This window comes from Haliotis rubra, unplaced genomic scaffold, assembly GCF_003918875.1.
Source record: "Haliotis rubra isolate DU_JTF1 unplaced genomic scaffold, ASM391887v1 Scf194, whole genome shotgun sequence".
In the NCBI taxonomy this organism is placed as follows: Eukaryota; Metazoa; Mollusca; class Gastropoda; order Lepetellida; family Haliotidae; genus Haliotis; species Haliotis rubra.
The window spans coordinates 887,687-901,723 of record NW_025765936.1 but is presented as its reverse complement, the minus strand read 5'-3'; the positions used below and the strand labels follow the sequence as shown (position 1 = coordinate 901,723).

General features: G+C 40.3%; 1 protein-coding gene across 1 annotated transcript in view; it reads left to right on the top strand.

Annotated features, from left to right (window-relative positions):
- The first annotated feature begins 6,245 nt into the window (after positions 1-6,245).
- LOC124274770 (paired amphipathic helix protein Sin3a-like) overlaps positions 6,246-14,037 on the top strand; it is a 56,823-nt gene continuing 49,031 nt past the window's right edge. Inside the window, 3 exon segments of the mRNA XM_046710141.1 lie at positions 6,246-6,338; positions 9,360-9,463; positions 13,818-13,939. Coding sequence (XP_046566097.1) covers positions 9,437-9,463; positions 13,818-13,939 — 149 coding nt within the window. The 5' untranslated portion in view covers positions 6,246-6,338; positions 9,360-9,436.

The window sequence follows — 14,037 nt, the reverse complement described above, 5'->3', positions numbered from 1 at the left end:
GAGACAGTTGTAGTAGTGGTTGTAGTAGTAGCAGTAGTGGTGGTGGAGACAGTTGTGGTAGTGGTTGTGTAGTAGTAGCTGTAGTGGTGGTGGAGACAGTTGTGGTAGTGGTTGTAGTAGTAGCTGTAGTAGTGAGTGGTGGGAGACAGTTGTGGTAGTGGTTGTAGTAGTAGCTGTAGTAGTGGTGGTGGAGACAGTTGTGGTAGTGGTTGTAGTAGTAGCAGTAGTGGTGGTGATGGAGACAGTTTGTGGTAGTGGTTGTAGTAGTAGCTGTAGTAGTGGTGGTGGAGAGGCAGTTGTGGTAGTGGTTGTAGTAGTAGCAGTAGTGGTGGTGGGAGACAGTTTGTGGTAGTGGTTGTAGTAGTAGTAGTAGTGGTGGTGGAGACAGTTGTGGTAGTGGTTGTAGTAGTAGCAGTAGTGGTGGTGGAGACAGTTGTGGTAGTGGTTGTAGTAGTAGCTGTGTAGTGGTGGTGGAGACAGTTGTGGTAGTGGTTTGTAGTAGTAGCTGTAGTAGTGGTGGAGACAGTTGTGGTAGTGGTTGTAGTAGTAGCAGTAGTGGTGGTGGAGACAGTTGTGGTAGTGGTTGTAGTAGTAGCTGTAGTGAGTGGTGGAGACAGTTGTAGTAGTGGTAGTGGTTGTAGTAGTAGCAGTAGTGGTGATGGAGACAGTTGTGGTAGTGGTTGTAGTAGTAGTAGCAGTAGTGGTGGTGGAGACGGTTGTGGTAGTGGTTGTAGTAGTAGCAGTAGTAGTGGTGATGGAGACGGTTGTGGTAGTGGTTGTAGTAGTAGCAGTAGTGGTGGTGGAGACGGTTGTGGTAGTGGTTGTAGTAGTAGCTGTAGTGGTGATGGAGACGGTTGTGGTAGTGGTTGTAGTAGTAGCAGTAGTGGTGGTGGAGACGGTTTGTGGTAGTGGTTGTAGTAGTAGCAGTAGTGGTGATGGAGACGGTTGTGGTAGTGGTTGTAGTAGTAGCTGTAGTGGTGGTGGAGACGGTTAGTGGTTGTAGTAGTACTGGTGTTAACCAGCAGGAGGTGCGATAGTAGTAATAAATGAAGTCATAAAATAGGAGCAGAAAAAAGGAAACAAAGCGAGTCTAACATCAATGAGCGAACAGTCGGCAACACAACGCACGAAGAGTTATTTCCCTTCCTCCGGTCAGCACATTCAGCCGTGGACATCAGCGCACATGGGCTGCGGAATATGTCGAGCTGGTCCGAGTGTTAATAACGAGTTCGGCTAAACGCGGAAATAGTCTTGAAACGCCTTCTCCATGGTGACCAACGACATACGCCAACGTGAATCTAATTTTAGACTGTATGATACGAGCGACACCTGATGACCAGCTGACTCGTCTAACTGGTTCTAGGATTGGGAGCGGATAGATTCCTATGCGCTTTTCAAATATGTGGCAGGAGTCCAGTTCATCGGGGGATATGGGGGGTAGTAGGGGTTTTGGTGGGGAAGTGGGGGATTCTGTTGGATGGATGGATGGGTGGATGGATAAATGTCTGTCGATGGTGGTCGGTGTCAGTTCTGCTACAATTCAGTTGCATGTATAAGTCTAAGACTGACTGACTGAGTTTGGTTTTACGCCGCTTTTAGCAATATTCCAGCAACATCACGGCGGGGGACACCAGAAATGGGCTTCACACATTGTGCCCATGTGGGGATTCGAACCCGGGTCTTAGGCGTGACGAGCCAACGCTTTAACCATTAGGCTAACCCACCGCCCCCTAAGCCTAAGAGGTGGTTGTTATTCACAAGATAGATCTATCATTAGTTCCACATTGATGCTTTTTAACAATTAATACAAGATGTCTTTAAAATCTCTTTGAGTAATTGAGGTTGCCACAGACTAGCGGGACAAAGTTTCTGTAGCCTTTTCTGTACAGTAGCTCGTAACACAGTGTATGCAATGAGTGAAGCCCTTTTCTAGTGCCGTGATATTCCTGGCAGTACTCGCCATAATGACACACGAATTCATCATGTCATGTCAAACTGGTTCAAAGTGGCGTCAGTTATCAGTTCACTGGGATTATCCTTAAAACACCCGTGAAGATCAGGGTTAGAATTGATCTTCAGCAACCCATGCTTGTCGTAAGAGGCGACTATATTATAACGTGATCAGGTGGTCAGGTTCGCTGACTTGGTTGACACGTCATTGTATCCAAATTGAGCAGATCGATGCTCATGTCGTTCATCACGGGACTGACTTCCAGACTCGATTATTTACAGACCGCCGCCATATGGGGCGCGGTGGGCGAGCTGGCTAAGGTGCCAGGCTAGTGATCCAGCGAGCTTGAGGTGTCGGGATCGAGCCCACGTGTGACCGGGTGTAAAACCCTCGGAGTCAACTTTGTGTGCAGACTCTTTCAGTGTTGTCACAACCCCTAGTGTACAGTACACATCCCTGTGCACTTAAAAGAATCCACAAATCCGTTGGTATATGACCAGATGGTGGCCACATGAATACGTGCAAACACCTAGTTGCGGGTACAGCAACGTGCAGTGAACTTGGACAAAGTACTGTCACAGTCCACCCAGCTGTGAATGGGTACCTCGTTAGGATGAGAAGGCCACAATAACTCGGTGCACCTAGTGGCTGCAAGAGTTGTATGTTCCCCAGGGAGTTGAGATTGATAACACGATGTGCCGTTGAGACTGACATCCAATGATCGAGGGAAAAAATACCAGCGCCTTGAGCATGCACTAGTTGCGTGGATATGTGCGCTATATAAATATCATATAATAATAATAATATAGCTGGAATATTGCTGAGTGCGGCGTAGAACAACAATTAATAATCGTACGGGGTGAACCACATAATCAAGTGACTGATATATCATTTGTTGGCACGCTGTCAACCAAGTCAGCGAGCCTGACCATGACGAAGCCTGGGGCGTAGCTACCATTATAAAAAAAGCCCGGGCTTACACATGATTGCTGCTAAAAAGGTTGGGCAAGCAATCAATACTATCTAAATACAAGTATAAAGCTTTGAAACGTTACACGAAAATAATTGGCTTGCTACGCGCAAAGAAGACTCTTACAGCCAGCAAGGGGTAGCCTAGTGGTTAAAGCATTCGCTCGTCACGCCGAAAACCCGGGTTCGATTTCCCACACGTGTACAATGTGTGAAGCCCATTTCTGGTGTCCCCCGCCATGATATTGCTTGAAAATTGCTAAACTAGCGGCGTAAAATCTCACTCACTACGACCAGCATTTGTTGCCGAGGACCGAGGTCTAACCTGAATGAATGGATTTATGTTCAAATAAAACGTTAATACGTGTTATTTTGTTTATGATTAATGTTTAATGGTCGTACAACCAAACTAGCCGGGCATCCATTGTACATAAAATCGTTTTACTCACACGGCGCAAAAGCGACGAAGGGAGACAACTACATTCATCAAGAAGTGCAGCCTCAAATGCTGGTGGTACATATAGTGAAGTGAAGTGAAATCGGGTTTTACGTCGTGCTTGAGAATATTTCGCTCATATGACGACGTGCATGCGTGTGTATGTGTGTGTGCGGCTGCTTGTACTAGCCCAGACTGAAGCTGGTTTTATAGTGCTAGCCCACTGAGATACCATGCCGCAGTGGAGCATGAATACCCCACTCAGACACATTATACTGACTCCGAACCGACCAGTCCTTGTTGTACTCATTAATGCCGAGCGCCAGGCAGGGACCAACAAGTACCATATTTTAACGTCTTTTGGTATGAGGCGATCGGGGATCGAACCCGCGACCTTCCGCTCTCCGGGCGGATGCTCTAACCACTACACCACGGAGGCGGTCTGTCCAGTAGTAAACCCATCTCAGTAGTGAGATCACTCTAAAAGTAATTTTAAATTTAATCCCATGGGCTTAAATTCGAAAATCAAAACTCGTTATTAAAACTCGACAGGGCTTAAATACGAGGATTCCCTGTATTTTAGGATTATTGTACCCCTAAAGATCCGGGCTAGAATTGGTCTTCAGTAACCCATGCTTGTCGTAAGAGGCGACCAACGGGATCGGGTGGTCAGGCTCTGTCCTGGCTGATGTATGCGTATCCTAGTTGCGTACATCGATGCTCATGCTGTTGATCATTGGATTGTCTGGTCCAGACTCGATTATTTACAGACCGCCGCCATATAGCTGGAATATTGATGAATACGACAACAAACAAACGTGTGCTCATGACTTTCATCACTAGTTTGTGTTGTTCAGATATTTGCAGGCAGCTGAATGTGAAAGCTTACTATGTAAACGTCGAGGAATGATGTTGATATTAAACATATTAACGCCCGTTGTCATCTACGTTAAACAACAAACAAACCAAACCGAAGATTATTGACTTTAAATTTGCGTTTTATTGAAAAGGTACAATGGCAGCTTTGTCAAACAATGACACTTTTCTTAATCTCAAATATCCATGGCGGTTATGTGTATAGAAACCCAGACACACAGGTAAAACCCCTTTTAAATAAAGGTAGGGATTCATTAGCATGGTAACATTAGCACAATTACAACTACGTGTGATATAGGGGTGACTATTGAGGAGGAAACAACTATTGCAGTAACGATAGTCTATTGCGACCAACTATTGCAATAGTTTTTACGTCCTTGAATTGTCTCATTTGAAGTCATTTCCTAAAGTTTATATGAAATAAAAACAAGTTGGGGTAGTTTCAGTGTCTTTTGATAACTGACAAAAAAAACCTTGAAACCATGATCAAGTAAACAGTTAAAACATAAAGTCAATGAAGCTGAAAGTCTGCATTCAAACAATAAAAAAATACAAAACAACATTAATATATAATAAAGATAAATAACGATCCAAATAAACACTTCAAATACTAAACTATCGATAGTCACCATCGATGCATCGATAGTTTTTTTTCGTTTCTACCATCGATTAATTGCTATCGGAGACTCAACAATATTTTTTATTATTATTATTATAGGATATTTATATAGCGCACATATACAGGCAACTAGTGCATGCTCAAGGCGCTGGTATTTTTTCCCTCGATCATCGGATGTCAATCCCAACGGCACATCGTATTATCAATCTCAACTCCCTGGGGATTATACAATCCATCGATAGTTCAATGCATCGTTACAGCCCTGATATATATCTGAAGGTTAATTATATTAAAAAGCTACACTTACGTTTTTCAGTAGCTAATAGCCGGACAGGGTTACGGTTATACATGGCAGTTCCAATCGTGCTAATTTTACCCTGCTAAAGAACAGCATCACTACCGTTAGGTAATACGGGACATATCGCATTTTGGAAATATACTCGGAGTGTTTTTTTGTACTTGCACCAATGTTGGTTGCCAGGGCCGACTAACACATATCTGACTGTGTGACTGTGTGGGTTCGAACCCCCTGAACTCCACCCCCCTTTGAAAATTTCTGGATCCACCTATGATTTGTTATTCGTTGACCCAACGTTTGGTCAAAACCCGACCCGTGAAGTTTAGGGTGAGAACTGATATTCAGCAACCCATGCTTATCGTTAGAGGCGAATAACGGGATCGGGTGGTCAGGCTCGCGGTGAGTTGGTTGACACATGTCACCTTGTCCCAGTTGCGTAGATCGATGCTCATGCTGTTGATCACTGGGTTGTCTGGTCCAGGCTCGATTATTTACAGACCGCCGCCATATAGCTGGAATATTGCTGAGTGCGGCATTAAACAACAACCAACCAACATACGTGTACCTTCAGCATCGATAGTTTCCATATTCGTACCGATGGAATATTGCTGAGTGCGGCGTAAAACATAACTCACTCACTCAGTCAAAATACCACAAGGTGGAAATGTGCGCTCACCTTGGAAAATTCTTTTATTTTGAATTTCATTTGACAAAAAAAAATCATTGGTTGACACAGCGTTGGTGCCTCATTTGAAATTTTCTTTTAAAATTGTAAATGATCAGAATACAGTTACAGCATTATTTTTGTTTATATTTCATTAACTTCTTACAAAACGTGCCAGAGTGTATTGCGTTTGTTCTTTTAGTTTGTTATTTCGTTTCAAAATGCGTTTAAACACATTTAACTGAAACGCCATCATGACTTGTGAATGAAAGTGTAGTAAAACATGCGTAGCGCTCTACGATAATAAGCTCGGAAACGTCGGGCACCTGCTCAATGACCCGGAAGCGGCAATGTTTACCTGTGTTTCCCGCAATGACGTTCAAAATGGTTCTGACAATTTGATTGGACAAATCTTAATGACGTCAGGGAGACCCAAATAGCATAGGCGAACTTTGTATGGGGTAGCCGCGGTGATTTCCCTGTGGATAATCTGCTGTTATCAGCATCATCTTGGTAAATATTACGGTAAGTAAAGCATTTTACAAACTATGAATGCTTTTTAGATTACCTGCATCTATATGTCAGGGTTCGATGGTGTTGTAGTTTGTGAATTTGAAGTGTTTTGAGGAAGCGGTAGGAAAGCCCCTCACAACAACCTTCGCCCAATGTTGTGTGACCTACATGGACCTAAACATTCCCGTAATTTTGTTAAACCGTCACCCACAGCAAAACCAAGAACACCCATGTTCCTCTTAGAGTTTATGGAATCAGATTTGCGCATATGAACAAAATCGAGCGTTAGGCTTAGTTTGACAGGTCTGTCAAAATATGTGTCTGTGTGGCTGATAGAAATGGACTCGTCCAGGCTCGACGATAAAGTCATCCAGGAAATGTCAAATTTGTGCATCAGAGTTATTTTTTTAGTCAATATCACTATCTTGCAGTTATTCTTGAACCTTTCAAGCACGGACTTGTTATAATAGTTCTGAAATCTGGTGGCTTTTGAGTTACATGCGGATTGTGGAATGCATCTCATTCTTTCCCAACGAGCGTATCTGTTCGCTACACGGGTTAAATTTTGATCAAATTCGGGCTTCCTTGGTCATTCAAAGAGATTTTATTCATTTCCTTGTCCAACTGGGACATTAAACTGCATGATTTGAGGCAACTGTCATGTTTGTAAATATGATTTAATCTCCTAAACGATGAAATGTTTGATGAAATTTAGCGGGAATGGTTCAATGTGGTGTGGTTATTCAGGAACAGCAGTTTACGATGGACGAGTCCATATTTTCACCAGTTCGAAGAGAAGCTGCTACGGAACACAACGGTTACTTATTTTGTTAAAATTATGAAAATATTAATCTCCAAGTACTCGCCAATCAGCCAATCTCACAATTGTGTGTTTTGGGTGGGTCGTTTTTGTAACCCAGACTCGAAACATAAGCAGCTAGGGGGGAAAGGTTTTTGGAACAGTTGATTATTCGTAGGGACACAGGTTGTTGTCAGCCATGATGTTTAGGTTATTGTGACTGGCTGCGAGCCAGAAATTTCGACGAGTTTACTTGTCCATGCATAGGATACAATGGAGATGAAAGTTACTAAGGTTTGTAGTTGACACGTTTGTTGTCTATTCAGTATATTAATGTTGGTATATTTGTCCAAAAGCTTGACTAGTTGTCCCACAGTGATACGTGGTTTGTTGACAATACAAATTTCACATGGATATCTCACAAATACAAGTTACGATACTGAAATTACAGAAGGCTATTTCTGTTCATTGATATTCTCTATCAAACTATTGTTTTTCTAAGCTGTATTGTTAAATAACAGACAGAGCAGTTTTCATTGCAGAGCTACTAATAGACTTGAATTCTTACATAGTAACTGAAAACGATGGGATTTCGAAAATATGAACTACCCATTGTGCTCAGAAAAGGGAGAAGATTCATGGTTTCTTATTGTGATACTCATTTATAGTTTCAACTTTAGTTCTGACAGGATCATACCCACAGGTACAACTACTTACAAGAATGTAACACAGGTACAAACTTGTATACAAATTGGAAGTATGTTCTCAGAGAATACATACAAATAACTATTTGAAGGGAGGATACTCAACATGATCGTTACATCCTGCATTAAAACTGCTTTGTCGTGTTTAGGGTTAGGAAAGTCCGTTTTAAAGTTGTTGTGGTTACTTGCAAAGCTAATCTGCTATCAAAGGGCATACCAGACCAATAGGGCTGGGACGATACACTATGTCACGATACATATCGCGATATTTTACCTGCGTCATACACCTTGAAAGAATGACACAGTATTAAGATTTAAAATGATTTATTTCAAGGTATTTGTGTATAATAATAACACTATTGTAATAAACAAACAAGTAACTCTATCCTGTTTGCGTATTTTTCTCTAAATAAGTACCTGAACATGTTTAAGATAATACTGTTTTGAAAAAAAGTTGTGTATTGTTTGGTATCGATATACCTGTCGATGATACGATAGCTCTACCAAACATAAATGTATCGTGATGTATTGGTGAATTGTCCCAGCCCTACGGACCAAGGGTCTTATGAAACAGAAATGTGTGTCAAATGCGCACAAATGTAATGAATGGACGCAGAAACATATTACGTCCACTGGGTCCTTCCATAATATTCACTGTTCAAATTTCGTAACAAGAATTAGAAAGTTCATAATCATGTATTTAAGTTAAACATAGAGTACAGTCTGCTACATCCCATCAGTACAGGACCCTTGTATTTCATGTAAGCACCGTTGAAATTACGAATTGGGGGTCCTATGGACCCCTAATTTTGTTGGTCAAGGTTAAACCCTGTGGGACTGTGACTCTCTCTCTCCCCTTCTCTGTCTCCCACCTCTGTGTGTCTCTCTCCCTCCCCTCTTTTACTGTCTCTCTCCCTTCCCTCTGTCTATCTGTCTCTATCCCTCCCCCCTTTCTCTCTCCCTCTTTCTCTCTCTCTCTCCCTCTTTCTCTCTCCCATCTCTCTCTCTCCCTCCCCTCTCTGTCTCTTTCTCCCTCCCTTCTCTGTCTCCCACCTCTGTCTCTCTCTCTCCTTCCCCCCTCTCTCCCTCTTTTCTGTCTCTCCCACCTCTCTGTCTCTCTCCCTCCCTCTTTCTCTGTCTCTCTCCCTCCCCTCTCTCTCTCTCTGTCTCTCTCCCTCCCATCTTTGTCTCTCTCTCTTCAAGGCATCTCTGAGTTTAAATGTCAGTGGAGAAGACTATAATCTGGTTTAGAAATGTTCTTCAGAAACACATGCTTGTTGTGTAGGGTACCTAACGGGATCACTGACTTGGCTGATATCATTGTATCCCAATCATGGTCTCAACCACCGGATCATGTGGTCCTGACACCATCATATCATGGACCTTTGCTAAGTACAGTGTTAAACATAACACAAACAAACACAAATTAACATGATCAGTTTTGATCACTGCTTGAAATTTGTTGGCTGAAGTTTTCGGTGAATGTTGAGTATGGTGTGATGTTTTTGACAGATGAATGTCTTGTTTCAGATCTTCTTGTTGGCGGGTGACACACATAACCCTCATCTTATCGTGTTGCTCACATCACATACATCTCCCACCAAGAGATGATGCACCGTCGTCTCGAGGATCAGGTACGTTATCACACCCATACCCAGAGATGCCAACCCATACGATTTTATCGTATTCGTTACGAAAAAAACAACACAAAATACACGACTACAATGGCAGTAAAAATATACGAATTTTGAAGAAAAAAAATACCTGTACATTAAATTAAATTATCGAATAGCATACGTACCATACACAATAAATTTCAACCCCATTTTTCATTCAGTATCAAGCTATATGTGGATACTTACTACTGATTTAGGTGTGTACAATGCTAATAACAAGGCCTTAGACTATATATTTACATTTTTTATTTAATATGAAAATTCTTTGGAAAAGTTAATACTACTTTTTGCCAAAAAATACTAATTTTTGCATCAGGTTTTGACCAAAATACTAATTAGGCTAAATTAGGGTTGGCATCTCTACATACTTGCCTAGGACTGGCTATCATCAGTATGGATCATAGAGATTGATAATTGTTGATAAATTTATATTGATTATTGATAAATATTGGAGACGTAGCTTTGAGCAAAAATGTCAAAGAAAAGTCACTGGTGACATGTTTATGCATGGGTTACTGACAATACAGCGTCCTGAACATAATTCAGGAGCAACCCATGAATTAAACCCAACTTTGTGTATTGTGTGTGTAAATTGAAACTGTTTTCTGTAACAAAAGTGTCTGAATGATATTATCAACACTATTTTCATATTGATAATCATTAATTATTTTTCCTGTTGATGATATTTCTGATTATTGATCTTTTTTGCTTGCCTACTGTAGACAGTTGTTCTGTTACCATAGTTATGATTCTCTTGTGGATTTATTGAATTGAATCTTTTAACCAGATATTTGATTTTTGTAAAAGAGTGTTTTTTTACTTTAAACTTGTCAGTTATTTATCAAAGATAGATCTGCAAAATTTCATCGAAACAAGTCATGCGGTAAGGTAACTTTGGGCATTTTGTCAAAGCTGCTTATTGTGGGCTGGGTGAAAAGATCAATAATCAGAAATATTGGCGATGGAAAAATTATAAATGATTATTGCCATAAAACTGTCACGTAATAATGTAAACTGTTGTGATGAAATAAAGTTTTAATTAAGGCCCCCAAACATATGTCTGGTTACCAGACTGACCCTATCCTATCCCCCTTGACCCTAAATCTTTTTTTAACCAAGTTAAAATCATGACTGGAGTGCATTTCAACTCATCGTTTTCATCCAAATCGAGTATGATATTTTCATGTTTTTCAGTGTATGTAGGGCTAAAACATTGCATTGAATTGGCATAATGGTCTCTCACTGACAAAACCTGCAAATAAATAACATGAACAATGATTTGATATTGAAATCTTTCAATGTTTCACCACAAGGCATTGTCACTACATTATATGGTATCCTTGAAAACATTCTCAGGTGCCCACCTGGTGCTACTGAAAAAAAGGGATAAAATCGACCCACCTACCCTATTTTTAAGAAGCATGTAATAGGAAACGGACATATATTTTTGGGGGCCTAACACAGATACTGCACAAAGTTAGGTCTTTATTCAAGGGCTGTTTCTAAACTACGGTATATTCAGGACTGTGTCTTGTTAGTAATCCAAGCCTAAATATGTCAACCCTCAGCAGTGAAATATTGTCATTTCTTTCAGTAAAAACTCATTTTTGTTCAAAGATACTTCTCCAATATTTATCTAATTGGCCCATTTTCTAACCTATATTGACAGCTTGTCCCAGCTTACTGAATTGTGAATAAGCCGAATTACCGCGATGTTTTGCATTTTTTTTAGCCAAGGCCATTGTATGGCATGTTTATTATTTTAATTCCTGGAGCGTTGGGATAGCCAAGTGGTTAAAACGTTCGCTCATCACGCTGAAGACCCTGGGTTTGATTGCCCACGTGGGTACAATGTGGAACCCATTTCTGGTGTTCTCCACCATGTCATTGTTGGAATATTGCTAAAAGTGGTGTAGAACTAAACTCACTCCCTCACTATTTTAAATCCTTGATGGATTATCAGTAAAGTTATCATGAATAAGTATTGTAAATTGTATATTCAATTTTTTTATGGTTTTAGGTTATAAACTATCAAACAATGTTTCAACTATAGTCTATCAGCTGTTCCACCAGCAAGTGGTCCTCCCTCGTAAGAAATAGCGAAAAGTGACAACAGAATAATGATCGTTTTTTAAACAACTTTTTTATCCGGATGTCCAAAATTATGAGACAAATCATCAGAGTTGGTCTGTCTATTTCATGTGACTGCCAAATTTGCTTTTGTTGCAATTATTAGATTTTGTGTTAGTGAGCAATTCATCGGTCTAAAATGAAGTCAAACGGACTGCAGCTTCTAATGAATCTGTTTACAATTTAACCCTTCTTTATTTTGGCGTCATGACTTGTGCTGGTTGTTCTCACACTCCATCTGGCCTCATCCAACCATGTACCACTTGTTATCAGGGGCAGGGGGTAGCCCAGTGGTTATAGCGTTTGCTCATGATGATGATGGCCCGGGGTCGATTGGCTCAGTTGGTACAATGTGTGACCTCATTTCTGGTGTTGTATGCTGTGATGCAATGTTTGACTTATTTCTGGTTTTGTGTGCCATGATGTTGCTGGAATATTGCTAAAAGCGGCTTAAAACCAAACTCACTCACTCACATTGACTGAGACATCAAACATTTATTTCTGGAAACCATTCTGGAACCCTATCCACAAGACGATCGTAGCATGTATTTTCTGGAGCGTAGCAGTAGCAAAGTGGTTAAAGCGTTCGCTCGTCACGCCAAAGACCTGGTTTCGATTCCTCACATGGGTACAATGTGTGAAGCCCATTTCTGATGTCCCCATGTAAGTTTCAGATGTCTGTCTGACCCATTGAAAATGCACAGGACCCATGGAATAAAATTAAACACACATTTCAGATTTAATATTGCTTATAATTGACATTGAAGTTATTAACAAACATAAGATTTATAAACAGCAAACAAGTTTTACATGTCACATAAAACAACTTCAGTCAAAGTCATTGTGAAATATACAGTCAGACACTGGGGCCGGCAGGTTGTAGACTTCTATCGGACAGTTAGCGAATCTGCCGGATTTGTCAGAGGGTCAGACGCTATTCGTGAACACTGTAAAAGTGGTGTAAAAACCCAACTCACTCTCACAGTCACTCTCTCACTTGTTATCAGGTATGTGTTGTTGTAAAAGGCAATCTGCTACATTTCTTGGTTGCAGTAAGTTTGGCTTCACAACATAGGTATTATAATCTACATCGAAACATCGTTCTATACAACTAACAAGAAATATAGGTTGTCATGCAAGTGTGTTTTGGTATGGCTAATATCCTGCATTAGGAATAAACATTGTATTTATTACTCACTCACTCACTCACTCACTACTCACTCACTCACTCACTCACTCACTCACTCACTCACTCACTCACTCACTCACTCACTCACTCACTCACTCACTCACTCACTCACTCACTCACTCACTCACTCACTCACTCACATCATAATACCCTACACTGAAATACCTACAGCTCAAAAAACAAGGATTTAACATTTTGGGATGGAATATTGCTAGTTTTATATTGCTAGAATATTGCTAAAAGATGTAATCACTCACTAACTTTAGAAACAAGGACTTAACATTTTCGGATGAAATATTGCTAGTTTTATATTGCTAAAAGATGTAATCACTCACTCACTCACTTTAGAAACAAGGACAACATTTTGGGATGAAATATTGCTAGTTTTATATTGCTAAAAGATGTAATCACTCACTCACTCACTCACTTTAGAAACAAGGACTTAACATTTTGGGATGAAATAATGCCGGTTTTACTCCCATTTCTTTTCATAGGCACTGAGTTGAAAATCATAGATATACTGTTTCCTGACAAATTACCAGTGTTAAGTCTTTGTTATGACAGTGTATTGGTAAACTTTTAATGTTGATCCTATATCAGTACAAACAAGTAGAAATTTATGAATATTGATACTATTTTTCACTGCCCCAGAATATTTAATGACAAAGATATCCAACAAGATAGACAATCAATTTCAAACACTCCACAGAGCTTCCCAAATATCATTATATCAATGTATTGCAGGTCTATTTATAGGGAATGTTTATTTATGCACATACAGAATCATTGATTTTTTTTATTTGTATAGGCTTAAAATTTCCGGTAAATGGCAAAGTTACTAATTACTTGTTTTCATTTTTCAGCAAAGAGTTGATTTTAATCAATTTCCAATCAAAGAAACAGTTACTAATTTGTTGTTTTTCAGCAGTGAGTTAATTCTAATTAGTTTCCAATCAATGACACCCTTACTAATTACTTGTTTACCTTTTCCAGCGGAGAGTCAATTCTAACGAATCGTTTCCAAGAGTTGTTGCCCCTAGAGGGCCCCGGTACGGCGAGGTTGCTGAGAGTCTGAACAGCGCCATGCAGTTCCCAATACCGGGATTTACAACAACGTGAGTCTCGCTCTGATTCATTTATTGGAAATAAGGTTTACAATAGTGGTACACCGACTGATCAAGTAATCAGTTTATTGGACAATCAAAATTCGATT